General features: G+C 50.4%; 1 protein-coding gene across 3 annotated transcripts in view; it reads left to right on the top strand.

Moving 5' to 3' along the window:
- The window catches only part of DENND1A (DENN domain containing 1A), a 528338-nt gene that overhangs the window by 501861 nt on the left and 3488 nt on the right, over positions 1-22989 (top strand). Inside the window, exons 20-22 of one of the 3 annotated variants that reach the window (XM_012802453.2) lie at positions 5482-5570; positions 18938-19066; positions 22010-22268. In XM_012802453.2, the coding sequence (XP_012657907.1) occupies positions 5482-5570; positions 18938-19066; positions 22010-22268 (477 nt within the window). Of the gene's footprint in view, positions 1-5481; positions 5571-7960; positions 8244-18937; positions 19067-22009; positions 22269-22989 lie in introns of those variants that run through there. The other 2 variants (XM_012802455.2, XM_023510504.1) reach the window with 2 other exon arrangements.

Raw genomic sequence — 22989 nt, 5'->3', positions numbered from 1 at the left:
GTTTCAGCACAGTCGTTAACAACATGGATTTGGAAGGCCTGCAGAGCAAGCCTTGAATGCTGAAGCTGTGTGACTTTGGGCAGGTACTGAAGCTCTCTGAGCCTCACTTCTCTCTCTGCACTGTACCTCATTCACAGAGGGTGTTTTGTGGGAACAGGCATGGATGACATTTGTAGAGCACCTAGCATGGTGCCTTGCACTCAGGAGTGGTTCTTCCTAAGAGGCTTTTACATCTTACAACTTCCAAGGAATAGCCCAATTTATTAATAACCATCATTTGCCTGGAATTGTATAGTCAGCAAAATACAGAGGGTGCCCAAAAAACGTGGACACATCTTAAAAGATGTTATCTAGGTATTACTTTTCAAAAGTACCGTTACTGGTCGGGTGTACCTAGACATGCTATATGCAGATCCATTTTACCTGCAATTTGTACATTTGGGGGGAATGATTGGCTTTCCTTCCAACATTTTTTTTTTTTTTTTGGCATTCTCGGTATTTTTAGGTACCTCATCTTAGTTTCGTTTCACATTAACTCTGTGAAATAGGCATCACCACCACCCATTTTAGAGATGAGACAACGGATGTTCAGTAACTTAACCCAAGTTCTTCAACTGTAGATGGGATCACTAAGCTCTAGAAGCTATGGTCTTTCCAGCATCCCAAGCTCCCTGGACCCTCCGTCTTCCTGGACATAAAGAAGGCCTCCTTACAGGTTGAGTATCCCTCATTCAAAATGCTTGGAACCAGAAGTGTTTTAGATTTCAATTCTTCTAAGATTTTGGAATATCTGCATTATGCTTAATGGTTGCGGATCCCAAATCTAAAATGCTCCAGTGAGCATTTCCTTTGCTCATTATGTTGGCATTCAGAAGGTTTCAGATTTCAGAGCATTTGAGATTTTGGATTTTTGGATTAGGGATGTTCAACCTATCTGAAGTACTGGGCCAGAGTCTTCAGTTGAAAAAGAAAATTAAGGCTCGGCGCCTATAGCTCAACCGGCTAAGGCGCCAGCCATGTACACCTAAGGTGACGGGTTTGAATCCCCAGCCCAGACCCACCAAACAACAATGACGGCTGCAACCAAAAAATAGCCGGGCGTTGTGGCGGGCGCCTGTGGTCCCAGCTACTTGGGAGGCGGAGGCAGGAGACTCGCTTGAGCCCAGGAGTTGGAGGTTGCTGTGAGCTGTAATGCCAGGGCACTCTACCCAGGGGGACAGCTTGAGGCTCTGTCTCAAAAAAAAAAGAAAAAAAAAATTAATCAGCACCCGGCTGGGCTTTCTGTGGAACTTATAGTGCAGGGTTAGACCCTGGCAGAGATATGGAGGTGAAGAGAATTGACATTTATTGAGCAGCTTACAGTGTGCCTGAAATTGCGCTAGCCACTTGTATACTTACTGTCTCATTTGTCCAGCCCAGAAGAGGCAGATGCTGTTTCCCTAGTTAGTAGCCAAGACCACAGAGATGATAAGAGGCCAAGCTGGCCTTTGAACACAGGCCTGCCTCACTCCTCTGTCTCTCCTTGCTCTCTACAAAACAGCTTTTCCTTAGGCCAAACTCAGCCAGTGGGTAGCTGTCAGAATTCCCCTTAGAGGCCTGGGATCCATGGCAGCCAGGGAATCTCTGGCAAAGCAGGATTCAAGGACAGGATTGCTCCCCTAGAAAAATTCAAGTATTGGAGCAGCTATGGTGGACCCCTGTGTAGTCTCACTGGTGTGGGGACTTGTGCTGATGGGGGGAGGGGGTGCCCAGCCACAGCCACTGGCAACTGAGGACTTGGGAAGGCAGACGCTGCAGAAGAGCCTGTGTAGCCGCTGTCTCTCCCACAGGGATGGTGCAGGAGGTGACTAGCCTGGCATTTGGGGGCTCCATGCTCATGAGTTTATGGCATGCGGAAGAAGCAGGGTACTGGGGAGGACCAGCCCTCCTGGGGAAGTCAGAGAGGCCTACCTGGTTTGGATCATAGCTTGGCCACTTCCTGGCTGTGTGACCTTAGGTACGATTCTTACCTTCTCTGAGCCTTAGTTTCATCATCTATTAAATGGGTTTGGCAATACCCATCTGGTGAGGGTAATGAGATCATGTATCTGTAGTGCCTAACACTGTCCCTGGCATGGAGTAGACACATACACTCCCAACTCCTTCCACTAAGCAAGACCTCTAAGATCCATTTGAGAATTCTAGAAGGTTTGTGCTTTCTGGGTCCTGCAGTCCCCAGGGCCCTAGGAATCAATTCTTCCATGTACATTCATGCAAGCATTTCCAGGAGACACTGCTACACACTAGCTGGGAACATGGGGGACCCAGGGTGTGGAACCCCTCAAGAGCCTCAAATAGGCCAGACTAACAAGCTCCCAAGTCAGGAGCCATCGGCCTCCTGCCAGGCTTTGCCAGGTCTCTTAGCTGTAAAGGTTCCAGGCAGAAGCATAGTCATTGGCCCTGGGGTAGTGGGGGCCTGAGGGGTAGCATCCAGCCTTTCTGGAAGGAGCTTTGTAGCCTGGCACCTGTGGCTGGAGTTCAGATGTTACCAGAGGATTTGGGTTTTCTTTTTAAAAAGAAGAAAAAAGAAAGAGCAGAAGAAAACCATGCCAGTGTCTCATGGACTAAGGGGAGTAGGTTGGGGCTCGCTAGGGAGAGGCAGGCTGCGGTCAGCCCGCATGTGAAGCGCTTTATAAGCTCTGTATTTATTATTTCTTGCTCACCATTAAAATCAAATGTACTCGGTGCTTTTGTATTCAATACACATTTAACCCTGCCGACTTAGATTTCTCAGGTTTTAAATCCAGTGGGGAATTGGCTGGCTTCCCAACTTTCCCCTCCAGTCCCCCCTGAACAGAGCTGGAAATCCCTGCTTAGCATTTTCTCCCCTGGCACTGCCGGGATCCTAACACTGGGGGGGCCCCATCACTGTGCTGTGTGCGTGTGGTTTTTCCCTCCATTCCCCAGCCCCCGCCCTGCCTAAGCACCCCAGAAAGACGGGTGTGATCGCTGAAATATGACGGGAGTTGTCTGTGTTGTTTTATGCTTCAGGTTTAATTAAACCATTTTGACTGTGTGTGTCTGTGCCTGGTTGTGGTCGGCCGGCATGCGTGCATGTGTGTGTGAATGCGTGCGTGTGTGTGTGTGCGTGTGCGTGTGTGTGTGTGTGTGTGATCCACACATGTACTTTTACCTCTCGTGCATGCCTGAGCGTATATTTGTGAGATGATGTGTACACTGGAGTCGACAGGCCTCCATGTGTCTCTGGATGATCGTGTGTGTGAGTACACTTTTGTGTCTGGCTTTGTCCATGGCAGTCGGGTGTGCGTGACTCCAGGCGTGTCTGTCCCCGAGCGGGGGACTGACCATCCTGGGTCTGCCATGTCTCCCTCTCCCCCCCCACCCCCGCTCTGTTTTACCATCCCTAATGAAGCAGTCTCCTCCATCGATCCTACTGATTGCCAACCCATTCCTTTTGTTTGTTGGCGCTGAGCCATTCAGCGGCACTCTGACAGCTCAGCTCGTCTAATTAGCTCTGTTGTTCTTTTTCCCCATGTTTCACCACGTTGCAAGTTCAGTTGAAGTTGCCACAAACTTAATCCCCCCATTTCAGCCACAAGTTCACATTCTTAACCCGCCTTTATTGTAGCAAGCAGCAGCCCTGTGCAAGGACGAGCTGACAGGCCTTAAAGTCTGACCTTTCCTGAAAGCTCTGCCCCTGGACTCCTGGGGGGCAGAGGCAGAGGTGCCCCTCCACCCCACCCACACTGCTGCCTGGTGATGAGAAGTTGGGGACTGTCCTAGCCAGGCGACCTGTTTACTAGCCCCAGAGCTATCTGTCCATGGCTGGGGAAACCAGAGAGAGAATGACCGGCAGATACATCCATTCATTTGTTTATTCAGCAAATATTGACTAAATATTTGCCGTGTGGCAAGCACAGTTCTAATAATTGATAAAAATAGTGACATCATTATACACTTCTGAGAGTCCAAGTGCTAGTGTCCATTTGATTCTAAAAATCTTGCCAAGGGCCCACTCACTGTGCAGAGAATTCTAACACTGATCTTCTAATTTAGACGTTGTGTCCCCCTCATCTTCCTTTCGTTGTTGATAAGAAGGGAACATCCACGGCACGGAGAAGCAGGATGAGCTTTGAGGCCTCACTACGAACCAGCCCTGTGCTGGGGCCTTCCCTGCATCTGGTTGCTGAATCTTCCCAATAAACCCACAGAAGGAGACAGCAAGTTTGGTGGAATGCATTTGGCTTTTACCACATCTCTGCTTTGCCAAACAAGGCTGAGATCAGACTGGCCACTCCACAGGAAAACTTTGGTTACAGCAGACATGCACAGACCTGAGGGTGTGATGAGACTCTATAAAGACATGTCTTTTATGCAGCCAGCTTCTGTAATCTGTGTTCCTAAACCATTGTGCAGTGTCGCCCACAAATCCCCGAGGGTGGCAGCGAAGATGTTTGGAGGTGAAAGGGCAGGCAGGAAGTGAAGTGTGTACTGCTCTCCTTCCCTGTCTTGTCCTCAAAACTCAGCAATTGTGGCATCTCATCTGCAGAGAAATGTTCAGAGCCTGTACCAGGATGCTCAGTCGTTTTGATTGGCAATGAAATTCAGAGATAGACTTTCTTAGCTTAGCTCGGCTCTCAGCCTATGCCTCTCAGGCATTGGAAATGTTCAGAGACGACTGTGCCACACTTAAAGGCGTGTAATGTTGATTGGACCAAATGAGTATCCTTCTAAGGGCACCTAGAAATTCTCAGCCTAACACCCATTGGGGGCTCTGGTGGGGGAAGGGGCGTCTTTCTCTGGGAGTCCTGGTCTTGGCTTTCAGAGATGGTGTATCAGAAAAAACTATCCTGTCACTGCAATACCAGCTGTGGGACTAGGAAGCTATACACTTGCTAACTTGCCCATTGCTGATCCTGGAACCTGGTCTGTGTGGTAAATATAGGTTTCAGCATCCAGGCAGGGCCTGCTGGGAGGTCCAGCACACAAGGATGCCCTCAGAAGCAAAAAGATGGTCCGTCTTGGCCCTCCCCAATCCCTCTCTTATTTAGAGAAGAGAATAAGCATCCTATAATTCAGTTATAAAAACTAAGTATGTATACCCCCAAAATAAGTCAAAGTGAAACCTTTTTGTTCTACAAAACTATTCCAGAGAAGAGCAAAAGAGAATCTGTTATTAACCTGAGCCTCTTTGTCCCGGGTCCTGAGTACACATCATCTCATTGGACCTGCAAAGAGCACCCCCACCCCCCGCCCACAGCTGAGGAAACCAAGCCCTTCAGGAGGACCTTTCTGATTGGCACTGGCCACAGAGTTCCAATTAGTGTATCTATCTGCTGCACATTAAATGGTGATGTTTCCATGACTCGCCATTGAAAATTCCTAAGCATTTCTTTTGTGGCTGCTCATCCACATCTTCAGAATGTCTTTGTGTGGCTTTTCCAACTCACTCTTCCTGCTTTCCCCTTCTGCTCCTTCTAGGTGCGCCCGCCCCGTCCACATGTTGTTAAGAGACCAAAGAGCAACATCTCAGTGGAAGGCCGGAGGACATCTGTGTCAAGCCCTGAACAGTGAGTACCCCATTGCTCCTCTGCTCTCTGTCCGCAAGAACCCAGCGGGGCCAAGCTTTGAGAGGTCTGTGCAGCCCCGGCTTTGAGAGGTTTCCCTGGAGCACCAAGCAGGTGTTTCGGGGAGCAGGGCTTGATCCTTTACTAGTTCTGGTTGTCATATCAGCAGGAGGTGCCAGAAGGCAGGGAGCTGGGCGCTGCCTGGGCTGGGTTTTATAGTGAGGCCCAGAGGGTAACTATGATGTGTTCAGAAGACTGTCCCAGGCCTCTTATGCTGAAGATGTCAAGTTAGCAGAGAGGGTTAGGAATCTGGTCAAAAAAGCCAGTTTAATAGGGAGCCACCACCTTCCTAGCCCCAGGTCTCTGTGGCTCAGATTTATACACAAGACTGTTCTTAGCCACTGCCCCACCCCTACCAAGACCCTTTGCCAACCTGTGCCATAGCTTTGATGTTACTAAGATTTTTCTTAATCTACCTCCCCCAGTCTTAGAGCCCTTGCGGGACAGGCCCTGGGAGTTGTGCCCAGTACCTCCCAGAGGACCAGCTTAGCATCACTTGCTGAGGAGCTATGGGTAGAGGAGGTGAATGTGCCAGGCAGACAGACACACAGTGGCCAGAGCTGGAGCCACCTGCATGGGCTAAGGCTGAAAGCCGCCGACAGTGCTGCTCCAGAGCCGGCTGGAGAAGGCAGCGTTGCTTCCCTTTGTCCCCAAAGCACATGGCCCTTGGTCTCTGCCCAGACAATTCAGCAGCTACATGCTGGCTTACTGTGATGCCTTGAAAAAGTGCATGAATTCTTCTTGGCCTAAAGTCATTGGGGGAATCAGAAAAATTGGCCCTGAAGTCCTTTTTGTGGCAAGGGGAACCCCTCACATCTGGCTTGCTTTCAGAAGCTTTCTCAGGGAAAGAAGTTAAGGGAGGTGGCAGGTCCTAGCAAGAACCAGAGTCAAAAGGAAAAAACAGTTCTGAAACATGAAGCCATGGCCTCACCCGGTTGTGGCCTATGCTGCAGCTGTCCCAGGGCTCCGAGCTCTACAGCACAGGCACCGCTTGAGCCACCGTGTCTTTATGGAAACAGCCTACCCCACAGCCCTCAGAGTTTGCCCAGAAAGCACTGGATTGTATGTGTGTATGTGTGTGTGTGTGCGCGCGCACGCGTGCGTGCGTGCATGTAGATACTTGGTTATGAGGAATTTGGAGGGGAAGACTGAAGTTGGGTGTAGGTTTAACTTTTGCTCTGCACAATAGGCTGGAGAGAACACAGACCGCTGGCCCTGGCCGCGGCTGGCGTGGATGATGATTGCCCCCTTGTGGAGAGAGTGTGCATGGCCTCAGTGCCTCAACCCTAAAGATTTCTCTGGAGAGGGATGAAATTAATTGCATTTCTTTAACATTGCCTCTTTAAAATTAAGCTAAACCTTTTAGACACTCTACTGGGATATAGGGTTATTGTAGACATTGAGACATGGATTCAGAATACCCTTGTACTGCACACTAACACCTCAGATCGACAACATTCCACATTTTACAAAAAAGCTAATTATCCATTTTGTGACCAAATTCCAGTTAAAGGTTGGACTTCCAGTGATGTGGATGACTGTCCACTGTGCCAAAAAACCAGTGTCTTATTTTCTTGGCTGTCACACACAATTCTAAATTGTGTTAAGAATCACTTTTAGAATGTTTTTTTCTTTAGTTGGTTTGTTTATTGTTTTGTTTTGTTTTGTTTTTGCAATATGTCCTGTTTTAGACTCTATTTGGGAAATATTTGGGGTTGAAATGAACCAGTGGGAGCACGGGGCCTAGTTTGGTGGGTTGGCAGACTAACAGTGATAAAAAAACAAATGACAGGTTTGCTGTGACCATGCATCACAGCAGCTCAGGCCCCTGAGGAGAGAGAGGGGTACGTTCAGGACATCATTCCGGGGGGGGGGGTTTTCACAATTTTTAACGAGGAGGAGGGAGCCTTTTCTCTCATAATGCCAGTGGCGTTTCTGGTGCAAGCTGGGTGTTTTCCTGCATCTCTTCCCATGCCTCCTCCCCACCCCCCCACGGTGCTCCTCCACTTCCAAATGCCATGTCACAACAGCTCTTGGATGTGTTTTTCTCAACTGTCATCAGCTCCAGCTGGCAAGACCAACTTCTTGAAACACAGGAAGCATCCAGCGGAAAATATTTTAATAAAACAGACTCCTCATAAAATATTGTTCTGGGGGGTAGGGGGAGGAAACGGGCTCCGCCAATCTGTCGGCATTGTGTTGTGAGACGTGAGAAGACAAGCCGGCGGGCAGGAGCCGGATCCTAACGGGCCTGTGTTGGAGGTGGCTCTGTGGTGGGCACACAGACTCAGCGCCTGGCCCTTTAATCTGGCCTGGGTTTTCTTGAATCACAGATCTTCGTCTCCGCTGGGAATATCAAAGTGCTTCGGAAGCTTAGAGGATTTGGGCGGCAGAAAGGGATGCTGGATCTTTGAAGTTGAGGGGAGAGATTCAGTCCTCCTGACTTCTTGCCCCAACTCTCACTGCCAATAGCACATTAAATAACTAACTTTGTGGACAGCAAGATGGAGCTGATTAAGTTTGTCTCCTGCAATAGCCAAGCACCCTGGGATTCCTCAAGGCCCAAAGGCCTTGGCCATCAGCTCTCTGGCCAGTCCACCATTAAAGTTCATGTCTTCCTTTCCAGCTGATTTCTGTCCGTCCATTGCTCCATCTGTCCATTCGCACATCCATTCATTCTGCAGACACATCTTTGAAAACTTAACTAGGTGCAAGCTACATAGGATGTTTTGTTTTATTTTGTTTTGAGACAGAGCCTCACTGTGTCATCCTCAGTAGAGTGCCGTTGGCGTCACAGCTCAGAGCAACCCAAACACTTGAGCTTAAGTGATTCTCTTGCCTCAGCCTCCCAAGTAGCTGGGACTACAGGCGCCTGCCACAATGCCCGGCAGTTTTTTGTTGTTGTTGTGGTTGTCATTGTTGGTTAGCTGGCCCTGACTGGGTTTGAACCCGCCAGCCTCCTGTATGTGGCCAGTGCCATAACCACTGTGCTATAGGCGCCAAGCCTACATAGGACTTTTAAAAGGAGGTCTTACAAGCAAGTTTCCATAAGACTCTTTGAGTACTTGCATTGTCCCAGAATGAAATTTTCCTGTGTCAGATTTTCTTCCTGAATCAAGGATAGGTTTCCCAGCTCCTCAAAACCATCTGTTGGCAATTGGAAGAACTCTTCAGAAAGGTTCGGAAACCGAGGGAAACATTCCCTCTGTTTTTCAGTTAACACTAATTGGTTAGTATTTAGTTAATATTTATATTCAAGAAGTGTAATATTAACTACTTCCATCATTACTCAGAGCAAAGCTGATGGAATGCCTGTGAGCTTCCTTAGGGTAGAGTTAGGGGTAGGAAGCTGGGGCTGAGAGGCCAGTCAGCAGGAAGTGCAATGGGGCACCTCTGATGTTGGGGCCAGCATGTTTCTCCCCCACTCTCCCAGAATGAGAACTCAGGCTCAGAAAATGTATCTGACTCACATACCCAAGGTCATCGGGTTAGAAAGTGGCAGGGCCAGGATTCAGAATTCTGCTTGATTTCCTTCTTTCTGTTATACTCTGCTGTTCTCCTTGGGATGGGGCCCAGGGCATCCATTTTTAGTCTAGTTTTGCTCAGACAGATAGGATCTCCGTGTCCTAAGATGACTTGCCCGGCACACCACCCTTCCTCTCTGGTTCTTTCGAGGCTAGAGTTGGATGTAGAAACTAAGACTCAAAAGAGAAACTTTCAGTGACTTGTTAGGTCTTAGAGCCAGAAAATGGTTGAGATGGCGGCTATCTGAAAACAGAGGCCTAGTCCTTTCTTCTTTACCATCCAAGCTTTTGTTAAGAACCTAATCATGAGGACAGTAGCTGCTGTAGTGGGCACAGTGAGGGTCACAGCTCCCACCTATTCAAGGCGAGCCAGAATGTGCACAGCAGCCAGGCCTCAAGCCACTTTCCTTTTGGCTGACCGGTGAATTTCCCATCTAACTTGAATGGCAGCAAGAGCCAATCGCAGCTCTGAAAGGCAGTGCTGCTATCAGCTTTGCCCAGCCCCTTCAGGCCCACATACTGTGCCCCCCACCCCCGGGGGGGGGGGGAACAGGAGTATCCCCAGGGGCTTCTCCTTGCCCGGCAGCCATCATTCATTCCCTACTGGGAAGTGGCAGTAGGGCCTCATGGAGTTGCTGAGAGTATGGGAGAGATAATGTTATGCCTCTACCACCTATTGAATCTTCACAACCCAGATGTAGGGCTGTCTTCTGAGTTTCAGTGGTTAAGAGGCTTGCAGTTGGGCTCAGCTCCTGTAGCTCAAGTGGCTAAGGCGCCAGCCACATACACCAGAGCTGGCAGGTTGGAATCCAGCCCAGGCCTGCCAAACAACAATGACAACTACAACCAAAAAATACCCAGGTATTGTGGCGGGCGCCTGTGGTCCCAGCAGGAAGTGCAATGGGGCCCCTCTGATGTTGGGGCCAGCGTGCCTTGGGAGGCTGAGGCAAGATAATCACGTAAGCCCAGGAGTTGGAGGTTGCTGTGAGCTGTGATGCCATGGCACTCTACCAAGGGCAACAGCTTGAGGTTCTGTCTGAAAAAAAAGAAAAGAGGCTTGCAGTTGTGGTAGATCCGAGAGCAGCCCTGTCCTGACCAACTGCAGAGCAGAGCTCTTTTGACTGCACACCCTGTCTCCTAACGGGCAAGGCAGGCGTCATCCAGGCACATGAGGGTCTGGGTACATCCTGGTTATTTGAAGTCTCCTAGTACAAGTAATAGTGGTCCAGATTCAGCCCCCAGGACCACAGAGCTGTTGCCCTGTTGGCCCTCTCTGGCCAGATCCATGCAAAATCTGCTCTGGTCTTTTCAATTATTTGTTTGTAAAAATAGCCCAGTACCCTCATAGCCAATGTGGAAGTTAGGGAAAAGAGGCTCATTCTGAAGCCCACTGTAATTCAACTACTTCTTAGCATTTCTATAGATTTCCGTCTGATCCTTTTTCTGTATATGTTTACAGCACCTTGCAGCATCCCACTGCCCAGGCTTGTTCCATGTGACTCTGTAGCCCATATTGTTCCCTAAGTACAGACGATCCTGGTGTGTCTGTGTTTGTGGACTACCTAACCACACCCCTCATATTAAAGCTTTAGATTTTTCCCAAGTTCTCATTAATATGAAAAATGCCATGGTAAATATCCTTGTTCCCTCAGCTTTAGCTCATTTTATATCATTATAAGAAATAGAATTATTAACAGCTACCATTAACTGAGAGCCATGTGGTTAAGTTCTTTACGTACACCATTTCATTTAGTCCTCACAAGAAATATGTGAAGATAGCTATTATGAGCTCTATTTTATGGAAATAACTGAGACTCCCAGAGCTTGTCACTGCCGTTGGTCACATAGCTAGTTAGGAGCAGAGCTGAGCTTCAGACGTGTCTCTATAATGTCAAAAGCTTATACCCTTAACCAGTTACAGAGGGAGATTTCTGCTCCATATTTCTAAAAGAATGGTGCCGCCTTATACTCCTACCAGAACCGCATGCCCCAGAAATTTGGGTCTGGGGCACCCAGAGGAACGTGTGGCTGGCATTAGAAATCCTTCTGGACAAGGAAAAGTTCTGGAGGCTGTGCTCGCTGGGAGACGGTGTGTACACCAGTGGCCAGCCGTGCTGCTCAGGAACTGCAGTGTCTGATCCCCTGAACTATACGCGTGGCCCCAGCACCAAGGCCCCAGAAGATAAAAATAAGATCAGAGGAAGCTGCCAGAAGCATTTAGTGAGAACCCTGACCAAAGCCTAGGTCTGGAAACACTTTGCAATAGTCTCTCTCTGGGCCAGTTGCACACATGCTCTGGCAGATGACGTGGTGCTTTTGCATGTTCAGCGTCCCTCACCCTCCTCAGCATCTGGGCCCAGCATGGCCTCAGCAGTCCCCTGCTCCTGGCTGTGGATCACAACGTAGTAGAGCTCTTTCCCTCCTCACAGCCCCAGAGCTGCCCAGGACGTGCGGGCCTATAATTTGGATGGTGGCCTGGTACATGGTTTTGGTATCCAACAGGCCTGGGTCAGCATCCTGGCCTGGCATCCTGGCCCACCCGCTACACGACCTGAGACTCCTTGTCTCCTTTCTTTAACATAACACTTGTTCACACCCCCAGGAACATGGTCCGGGAAGGGCTCACAGGAGATGCAGTCACGTCCTCAAGTGGGCAGGGCATACAACTCCCCTTCTGCTTCATGTCCTGCAATGGCTGCCCTGGCCTTGACACCCCAGGCACACCACCTCATGAGCCACCCATTCCTCCTTCCCATGCCCACAGTCCCGTGGGCCTCCCCTGATGTGACAGTGCCCTGCTGTGTATCCTTGCCCCACGAGCACATGCACACACCCACCAGCAGTCTGTGAGCTCTTCCTGGGCTGACGCCACGTGCCCTTCAGCTTTGGCGCTCAAGGCCCAAACCAGACCCGGCCCAGATCTCTGCCCAGAGATGTTCACTGAATGATGGACAAAGGAACCAGTGAAGGCAGGGGACAGCTTACAGCCCAGCCTGGGGAAGGAGGAGGGGCTGTCAGTTAACAAGCACAAATAGTAAAGAACCTACTATGCACATGAATAGGAAGCTGGCAGCACCTGCCCTGCCCCTCTGAGAGCCAGGAATTGCATCAGCCCCAGAAGCAAGTCTCCAGAATGCCTCAGGGCCCTGCACCCCTGAGGATGGGGGCAGCTGTCAGCTCTATCCCCTGGCAGGCTGCCAGGCCCCTGTCCCTAAGTGGCCAGGAGTACAAACACCTGAGCAGAAGGTCACAGAGCCAATTAGCAGGGCAAGGGGCTCCTGACCCCTCTATCTCTGTCTCTCTGACACACACACACACATACAGAGCAGCAAGCAGCACAGGGCAACACGGGACTCATTTGTCTCCAGCCACTCTGCCCATCTACTTAGAGGAAAGGACTTTTCCCAGGAACTATCACCATAGGGGAGTTAATTCCAGCTGGAAGACCTTTCGTCTGCTTTAGGCAGAGAAGGGGCCCCATGCTCAGGATATTACTGACTCCAGTCTCTGAAAGGCTTTGTCTTTATCCAACAGAAACCCCTGCCTCTTCCAGATCACGTCACCATTTCTCAAATGCCTGTGACATGCCCAGCAATTTCACACGTGTCATCTTGGTTAACCTCCCTGCTCCCCTCAGAAATCTCCACAGCCAGGGCATTGTCAGCCCCATTCAGCCATGGGGGAGCAAGCTCTAGCAGACTGAGAACTCACCCTGGGTCCTGGATGCCCCCTCGGTGGGCAGCAAGGTCCCACATTCCCCACTTTCTCGCCCCACTGCTGCTGTGAGCCCCAGAACTTGGTCTGAGGGGACTTAGGCTCCTAGTGGACAGAGGCTGTCCTCAGGGTGAGGGACAGTTCTGTATGATCTGCACAGTGGCTTTTCCCAGTAGGTGAAAGTGCCCCCAAGGTGTCCCCATCACCACACAGCCTGAGGAGCAAGCAGGGGAGAGAAGCCCTCGTGCTCAGGCCTCTGCCTGTCTGAGCATCTACATGGTGGCCTTGGAAGGACTTCTGGGGAATGCTGGGGTGGTGGCATATGGACGTGTGAAATGGGCAATAGGGACTTTTGCTGAAAAAAGGAATGAGTGAATGAATGTGCAGTCTGAGAAACAGTTGAATAGACACTTGAATGAAGGCTGAAAAGGCAAAGAGCACAAGTCACCAGAGAGAGATGGGACCTGCTTCTAACTGCACCTGTGACCGTGAGGCCTCACATCATCCCTAGCCCATGCATCCCCTTCGGTCCTGGCCAACTCCTCCAGCCTCTCCTCTTGAACTCCCTGCCCCAGCGTCACATCCCCTGTGCCCACTCCTCTCAGAGACACCTCCAGGCTGTTGTGCAGCCTCTGCTGTACTCAAAACCCCACCTCCTGCCTCACTGCCTAGTAGAGCCCCACCCAAGAGCCCCTAAGTACGTTGCCATCAGTGTCCTCTGGCAGAGCAAGTCCCCAGTGGAGTGGGAAGGACTGGGTCTCACTCACTCACTGATGCCCTAGACCAGTTCACCTGACAGGTGGGACACACTCTCCTTGCTGATGCTGATTCGTCACGATTCTTCTCGTTGTTTTTATGTAGAGATTCACCTGCTGCTGAGTACAGCAGGTCCCTGTATCTGTCTCCAATCCTCCCTCCCTGAGCAGCAGTCCCCCACCCCAGATCACTCGGGACGGGCAGCCGTCCCCGTGTACAGCCTCCTCCTGGGCGTCTCACTACAGTTTCTCCTGGAGACCCTTGAGTCATGGTCAGAGCCATTTTTATTTTGGTCTGTGAGGACTTAGGCTCTTAGCAAACAGAGGTTATCATGTCAAGGGTATGGTCTACAGTGCGAGCCCTGTGTCATGGTCTTGAAGGGAAGCAGCTGGAATCTCCCGGGACTCGGCAGACGATTCTGATGTGGTAAGATGTGCCCAGCTGAGAACGCTAACCCTGACTAGAGAGGTCTGGAAAGGCAGGGGCCACCTTATTCATCCTTAGTACCTAGGGCAGACCCTGTGCAGGATAGAAATGGCAGGTGAATGTGGCATGTGGACAGTAATTAAATACTCACTTGTGCTAGGCACCATGCAAAGCCCTCTACAAATGATTTCATTTAACTGTCACGATAAGACTCTTAGGAGGGCTGTAGAATCTCTATTTTACAGATAAAAAAATGAGATTCAGGGAGGTGAAGTCACTGTTCCAAGATAGCCTGAACAGGAAGGGGAGCAGGGTGGACGACTGGACAGACTGGCATCCACTGGACAGGCAGGAGCTCGCCTCATCCTCGGTCGGTCCCTGCTCATCAGCCCCTTCGCATGGAGCCCCGTAATGGGGCGGCGCAGAACAGCCTGGACGTTACAAAGTGAAGATCCTTTGTGCTGGAGTGAAATGATCCTTTAAAAAATGATCACCAGCTCCCCTTCATTACCTCCGGAGACCAAGTCCTTGCTGATTTTTTCCCATCTTTATCTCAAGTACATTTAAATGTCAATTAAATTTGAAATATCTACATTTGTCAGCATTTCATTTTGGGCCAGCGTGACGTGCTGCTGATTTGTCCACGCGATGTGACACATGAAAAAAACTCGAGATGCAGATCTTCCTCATTAAAAAATAAGCTGGTGCGATCCTGGCACGGCGGAGAGCACGGAGCACGTCCCCACTTCCTGACGCCGTGTCTCTGACATGGTATTTAAAAAGGAACAGCCTCGCTTGTCACCACTGTCACACATGCACGCTAACCGGCGACACGTTAAACCAAACATTAGAAAGGGCTCGGGAAGTCATCTGCATGGGAACTCCGCGGAGATGAGCTGGGCAGAGGCGGGAGCGGCCGTGGGGGACGGTGGGTCTGAGCCATGATGGACGGCCAGCCTTTCTTTCTCGCCAAGACTCCGGCAGCCCTTGCTGGGTAGCCAAGTTTGCCACGACCTGCCTTTTCACAGACAGCTCTTTGTGTGTAATAAAATCCAGGCAAGTGGTGGGTGGCAGACTGCAGGGTAGTAGCTGAATTGGGTTAATGAGGGAAAAGGTACATTTTTTTTTTCATATTCTGCCTTAAGCTAATAAAAAATTTAAGCCTGGACGTTTTCGATGGTTCATCCTTTATCTCTGACAAATATCCGACTATTTGTTTCATGGTAGAACACGAGCAGCTGAATTTAAATAAGTTTTATTTTGAAATCTCATTTTTCATTAAAAGTAAAAGAGGAAACGTCCTACCTTTTATTTCATTGTTTCAGATCCAGAAGACTGAAGAGGCAGAATCCTGTAGTGGTTTAGAGTCAGGCAAATTTAGATTCGGTTCCCATCTCTACCTTTAACTGCTGTGTGACCCTGGGCAAGTGACTCCCCCTCTCTGAGCCTCGGCTTCAGTGTCTACAAAGTGGAAATGGAATAAGGAATTCATGAGAAAGTGTATGGACAGTATTTCAGCCAAGGCTTGTAGGTACTGCTAGTTACTTGTCATCACCATCCACGTGGCCTGGACCTGTCAAAGCTCAGTTCCGACCACATCGCATGGCAGACTTCTCACCTAAGTGCCTTGCCACTCTTGAGAGACAGGTGTATGTTCAGGAGACAGCCTGGGCCTCTGTGGAAGCTGCTACCCGACCAGTCTGGCCCAACCACGAGACATGGCTGGAGGAGGAAAAAGGTTCATAAGCTAGAAACCAAGCCTCCACCCCAGTCCCCAGTCCCCCTACAATCAGCCTGGGAGGCCCAGGATTTTGACAACAACCTGAACTGCAGCAGCCTGATTTAATGAAGCCAAGGTCCAGTCCAACACAAAGATTCTTTGCTCTTATGGGAATCCAGAAATTCCTGGCAGGTTTAGTGGCATTCCGCTAATGTGCCAAGCTGTGATCTGTGCTTTCTGGTCAAAGCCGGAGGAGGGGCCTATGCATGGATGGGTGTGGGAGAGGCATTCAGGATGGATGTGAGAGCACTGGGGAGTCTCACTGTTTGACCCAAGCTGGGGCTCGTGTCCCCTGGTATATGTCCATAGTCCCTCTGACACAAAGTGAAGTTCCTGGGGATGGACAGCCTGGGCCAGGATCCCTGCTTGTCACTTCCTGGCTGGGTCACTTGGTCACTTTTCTTCGTCCTCTGTGATTCCCCAGGGCTTAGCTTTGCCTACGTCTGCTCCCAGAGAGCGGGCAGAAAGGCTCTTGGTTGGTACACACATGGACAGACGGACTCATTCTCCACAAAATCAGTACCGTTGACACCTTCCTGCTAGGCTTTTGTGGGGGGAGGGGTAGAAATGACATGTGTAAGGCCTTGGCACAATGGCTGCTTGTGGGCATCATTTTAAACACTTTCCTGAGGCTTCTGCCTGCCCCTGTATTCCTGACACCTTCATGGTATTCTTTATGTCTTAGCATCTCCCCAGAGAGGGGACACTTTTAAATGGCAGCCACAGGCTGGGAAAAAGGAACCACAGTGATGAGGCAGAGCTCCAGGAAGGTGGGTGGAAGTGGGAAACCCCCCTCCCAGGCTGGCTTTCATTCATTCAATTGCTGATCACCTCCCACCACCACCCACCCCAACACCACCACCCCTACCACCACCCCAGGTGGGAGAAACCAAATAAGCCCTTGGGCAGCTCAACTTAGAATAGAATTGCAAGAGGTTAAATGATATCTCTGAAGCACTAAGACACACAGCCAGAGAGAACTGTCTCCATCTGGGGAGAAAACTCCAGCTGGGAGCTCCCGGGGGCTTCCTGCAAGTGCCATTTGAGCTGAGTCTTCAAGACTGAAAAGCAGCCAGTGTACCAAGCAAAAGAGGCAGGTGGAGTGTTAAGGGCCTCTGTGCTCAGAGATGAGTGTTACTCAGACACAGCCATGGCTGACGTGCAGGGGGTGCCGGGAGGAGGCCATAGAGGTGAGCAGAGCCCACATGCAGTGCGGCATCTGCCCTGCTAGGAGCTCAGACTTGGCACGGCCACTCACAGCCCTGGCACCACCCAGATAGCCCATCCCACAGACTCACCAGAGAGGAGCATGACCCCGGGCTGCCCACCCTCCACCCTCCACCTCAGGAGAGCAGTCCTGTGCTGGTGAGCAAGAGCAGGCCCCCCAGCTGTCAAACAGACAAGCCATTCTGCAACATCAGGCATTGTTATTCCTAGCAGTTTACTCACCTGACTGTTTACTCACCATACAATCAATTGCAGCAAAATTGTGATTCGGGATGGCAGATGTGCAGGGTCTAAGCAGGAGAGTGACAAGGTTGGGTTTCTAATCCAAGACAGACTCTGGTAGCTGTGTGTGGAGGGGAGGGGTTCCTGATCTGCCTTGTTTGCTGTAGAAGTGGCGGGGGTGAGCAGCCTGGCCCCTAGCTGGTCAGGGCACATTCCCAAGGTCAGATCTTCCCTAGCACATCTCTGCTAAGCCCTGAGGAAAATATCCCCCAGTCTGATGGCCTGCCTAGTCCAGAAAGGCTGAGGTGTGCTTGCCCCTACCAGCTGGGAAGGTAGCCTGAAAGCAGAGAGGAGCCAACTTCTGTGACCCGCCTCCTCCCAGGGCGTGACCCTCACTCAGCTAGTGGCTTCTCTTCTCCTGGTCAGCTTCCAGGGACAATGCCAGGAAATAAAAGTTCTGGTGTGAACGTGTAGGAAGTCAGCTCTGGGTACAACAGTAGGTTGTAGCAAAGCCCAGTCACAACCCACTCGCCCAATTGTGGGGGCAGCTATTGTCCCTCCTTTACCTTCTAGCTGTGATTCTCATGCCCTTTCCTGAAAGAAAACCTTAAAGGAATTCTGTCACATGAAGTGGAGACAGGAGACTGCTTTGGCTGTGGGGGTGAGGAGAGAGGGGATCCCCACTCGGGCACCCAGTGTCTCCTACCCATCCCTCTCCCCAAAGTCACTATTGTCTCAGAGCGACCCCAGCCCGTGAAGGGAGCAGGGGCATGTGGCATCCATTCCCTGGCACATGAGCCAGTATTTGAACCCAGGTCTGCCCAGGCCAGTCCTCTGTCCAGGGCCCTGGTCAGTATATAATTCATAGAAGCCTGGCGTGAAGTTTCTTTGGCCTGTGTATGTGTTTGTGTTTATGGAGGGAGAGCTCACAGGTGGCTGACAAGGGAGATGCATTTTTTATAACAATGAATATTTAATTTCCACATCACAGATGAAAAAGACTCTCTGAAGAGGCATCTGAGGGAAACTCCAGAGAGCAGCCGCTAATCAGAAAAGGGCCTTCTCACGAGTACCCTTCTGCATGGCTCACTTTTTCCTTTAACTTTTTTTTATTTTTTCCCAGTTTCTGAAGTAGATATGCTCATTGTAGAAAATGTATAAGACACAGAAATCACCTGTGATCCCACCAGCTATTACTGACACTTAGCTTTTCCAGTTGTTTTTTCTTTTTTTCTATGCATTTTTCCTTAAGGAGAGGAGAGAAAATGCAGTGTAATTACACTTCTGCGTCTTGGTTCTTTATCAACATTATGTTTCATGGGAAGACACCATTCACCCTCTGTGTAGATTTCTCTTGCTGATAACTTAGGTTGTCTCATGTTTTAATATCATAAGCCTGAACATCTTTGGGCATAATTCTTCACTACATTTAGAGTTATCCAAATGGAACAGGAATTACTTGGTCATGGATGGCAGACCATGAGTTTAAGGCTCTTGACACACAGGACAAATCCAGTTTCTCTTCCGTCTGGGACCAGCTCCCTCACCTTGGGGCCCTCTGGCCTTTTCCCAGGAGCCCCCAGCTGGACCACCTGCATGTGGGGTTCTGAGGGCACCCCCTAACTGCCTTTTCTTTTCTCTTTTGTCTTCCTCTGCCCCAGCCTGGTAAAGCCTTTGAGACACTATGCGGTCTTCCTCTCCGAAGACTCTTCTGATGATGAATGCCAGCGGGAAGAGGGCCCAAGCTCTGGCTTCACCGAGAGCTTTTTCTTCTCTGCTCCCTTTGAATGGTCTCTCCTTCCTCCTTCCATTTCCCTGAGCTCAGCTTGGTGACTCTCCTGGGCCATGTGAGGGGGGAGGGGTGCTGCTTGCCCTTGCGTGGGGGAAGGGGTGTTTGGAGCTGCTGCCTGCTGGTGCCCTAGTGCCACCATGCTGGGTTGGATACCACCTCCATGTGCTTCCTCTCAGGGCATCATTCCACCAGCTTTATGGGGGCTGTGCCAATGGAGTGGGGTGACAGGGTGAGATGGCAGCAGGGGTCCCTTTCCTTGTAAGGGGAAAATGGGCTTAATTATCAATGCAACTGGTGATCTGTAAGTCCTTGTTTATCTCAGCACATCTTGCAAAGCCATGGAGATGAAAAGTCAGATTTTAAGTTAAAAATACTTTACTAATGTGGAATGTGTATATTAATGCCAGCCTACCCAAATGTTCTGATCTGCCTGACTTCTTACAGATAATTTTTATCATTATTATTTATAGCCTATGCCTCATACCAGTTACAAATAGCAATTTTATAAAAGAAAAAAATATTACCCCACAATCCAGCCGCCCTCCAAAGTTAAGCCGTTGTATTCCTCCTGCCTTTGCCAGCTCTTACCCCTCCACCCACAAGTTCTTCAGAGCTGGGATTGAGCAGAGCGACAGCTTTTGTCTGTTTTTATTTGTTAGCAAGGTTGTGTGTTTTTTCTGGGAACCTTAAGAGGAGGGAAACTGCCCTTTGCTGAACGCCCACAGTGCTCACAACAGCCTTTGTGGAGTGATTGTTTCAGCATCTTACAGAAGAGGAAATGATTTTCCCTTCCTCCCTTCACAGCCCTGTCATGCCCTTCCTATTCCTAAACCCCCAGCAGAAGTCCTATGTCAGGTCCCTGCCCTGGGTTCCTCTGGGGACTTTATAAATCCCAGACTGTGCTGCCTCCTACTACTTTCCCCACAGACGGTCCTGACCCTTTCTGGTGACCAGGTCACCTCCAAACTCAGCAAGTCAATCCCCTCCTGATGTCCTCACTTAGAAAGTGGTAGGCTAAGTCAGCCTTGCCCAAGTGTCACGTGCCACCATTTGTGTGCCTTGAATCTTTCTCTTTAGACTTGTTCTTTAGACAAAGTCTAACTTTGTTGCCCAGGCTGAAGTGCAGTGGTGCAGTCGTAACTCACTGAACCTCAAACTTCCAGGCTCACGTAATCTTGCCTCTTCAGCCTCCCAAATAGCTAGGACTACAGGCACATGCCACCATGCCCAGCTAATTTTTAATTTTTTTTATAGAGACAGGATCTCATCGTGTTGCCCAGGCTAGTCTTGAACTCCTGTTTTTAAATAATTCTCCCACCTTGGCCTCCCAGAGTGCTGGGATTACAGGCATGAGCCACTGCACCTGGCCAGACTTTTTCTTTTAAATGTTTTAAAAATTAGTAAACATTCTTCCAAGAGGAGAAGGCCTGACACAGGACTTCTGCTTGGGTAACACCCACCTACCCCTGAACACCCCAGAAGGTTGAGTCCAAGGCCCAGCCCCATCAGGTTCTTCTTGAATTAACTGATGTGTTAAGGCTCATTTTCCTCACTTAGCCCATGACCTCAGAGGCCAGTACAGGCATTAGTGTGTGTATTTAAAAAGTAGCTGGCCCATCCTAACTCAAAACAAAATGAGCTAAAAAGAACACTCTTTCATGAAGTTTAAGAATACTGACTAAATTTTCTTTATCCCACTCATTGTGTTCAAAGTTAAAGGGTCTTTAATCCCTGCGTCAGAGTGAGTGAGGGACTTTTGAAGTCCCTCAAACATAGCTTCCATTTCCATCTCTTCCGGGTGCTTGAGTTAACTTCTCCGAGCTCCTATCTCTCATCTGTAAAGTGGGGGTGTAAGTCCTACTTCACAGGCTGCTTGCATTGTTTCCGGGAGACAGTGCCATCCGAAGGAATCCCTGGGCCTAGTGAGAGTCTATCCCTGCCCCAGTTGCTTCAGCAGGACTTCGGTGCGGGCCTGCTCCTGGCCAGCAGGTGGCGTCCCCCTCCCCTTCCCCCCAACCCCCCCAACTTTACCCTGCAGTCTCTGCCTGACCCAGGGCCACCCCCAGCCCCGCCCGGATCGTCAGTGGCCGCAAGGTGCAGTTCCTCAGCGGCTCCACTAGAGGTCAGAGTTTACCCAGGCACTGCCTCTACCTAACATACCCAGTGGTGCCCTGGAGGAAGGAAGGCGCGCTGAAGCCTTGGTTACCTGCGCTTGGGCCAGCTGCAAGGTTTTGATGAACGAATGTACAGGAAGCTGCCACGGAGCCCAAGTGCTGGCCACACTCACTGGTGGGTTGTTGATGCTGTAACCAGCCTCTGCGTGTCTGCTGTGTACCAGGGACTACATTTGCTCGTGTAATCACCGCCACCGCCTGAGCAGCTCAGGCACAGAGAGGTTAAGTAACAAGAGATGGCACAACCAGAGCTGGAACCCAGGTCAGCAGCAGCTGAGGCCCAGGCAAATCCTCTAAAGATCCTGGGGCACCTTGAGCACTGCCCTCTGGGAGCAGCTCAGTTCCCTGTGAGCTGTTCACAGGACCCAGCTCTGCAGGCTGTTTGTCAGCACCCGATAGGGGAGCCAGAGCACATCTGCCTGCCTGCCACTCTCTTCTGTCCCCTACACTTTATCTGAATGGCTCGCAACCCCTTTAGCCAGTTTTATAAAATGACCTGTGGTTTGTAGGCAACTAAGTGGGTCCCTCAGTGTGAGTGAGAGCCAAAGCAACTTGCCCAATGTCATAGCCATACGTCTGTCACAATGGCCAGCTTGCACCCTTGCTGCCACCTAGACATCTGCCCTCATGGGGACCCAGGACACTCTCCTGTCCTGAAGGCTCCTGGGCACACTCTGAGGGACTGGTCATTGTCAGTGGCCGGAGAGTCCACATTCTTCCATGAAGGCCCTGGGTGGGAGAATTGAGCCTGCTCTGTCTCCTACCAGGCCGCAGCCCTACCGGACACTCAAAGAATCAGACAGTGCGGAAGGTGATGAGGCAGAGAGTCCAGAGCAGCGAGCGCGGAAGCCCTTGGGCCCTGCCCCAGCTCCACCTGACAGGGCCGCCAGCATTGACCTTCTGGAAGACGTCTTCAGCAACCTGGACATGGAGCCCCCTCTGCAGCCACTGGGCCAGGCCAAAAGCCTGGAGGACCTTCGGGCTCCCAAAGAACTGAGAGAGCCTCCAGGAACCTTTGACTATCAGGTATGGTGTGGCAAGGAGGGTATCTGCTGGGGATGAGTGCTTTGCACACCTGAGGTAAGTCACCATGTGATGGCATAAGAGACCAAAGGGGAAACCGTGACTCTTCCAAGGACCTCAGACAATGCTTGGGGTCAATCTGACAGCAAACCCCACCCAGCAATCTAGTGTGGATCACTAGAGAAGATGCTGGAGCCTGGTGGAAAGGTGTCCCCCACGTTCCCCTATGCAGCAGTCAGAGGGGGGCCAGTGTTCCAGGCCGCACAGCCTGGGGCCTGCAGGCAGGGCTTTAGCCCTGATAGAACTAGGATTATTCCTATCTCCACCAAGGCTCCTAAGAAGAGCTTTTAGATCAAAATTCCACATTCTGGATTATTCCTGTGTGATTACTGATATCCACTGTGAGTCCCAATCTACCATATCCCCTCTGCACCTCAGTTCCCTCACTTGCAAGTAGAAGGTGCCGACTTTGCAGTCATGGGGTACCATTGTAGGATTCACAAAGCTCTCGCCATTCTAGTAATTCATGAGTACCCCCTGCTTAGGCCAAGAGAAGGGGAATGACTTGCCCAGGTCATGAGCATGTAAGTGGCAGAGCCTGGTGCCCCTACTTTGTCCCTAGCCACCCTGGCTTCCCCCAGGCCCTGGGCATCACCTAACCTCTGGGCTTTTTTTCTTTTCTTTTCTTTCTTTTTCTTTTCTTTTCTTTTTTTTTTTTTTTTTT

This window comes from Otolemur garnettii, unplaced genomic scaffold, assembly GCF_000181295.1.
Source record: "Otolemur garnettii isolate 467f Iridium unplaced genomic scaffold, OtoGar3 scaffold00014, whole genome shotgun sequence".
Taxonomy (NCBI): domain Eukaryota; kingdom Metazoa; phylum Chordata; class Mammalia; order Primates; family Galagidae; genus Otolemur; species Otolemur garnettii.
The sequence above is the reverse complement of the archived record's forward strand: the minus strand, read 5'-3'. Positions and strand labels throughout refer to the sequence as shown.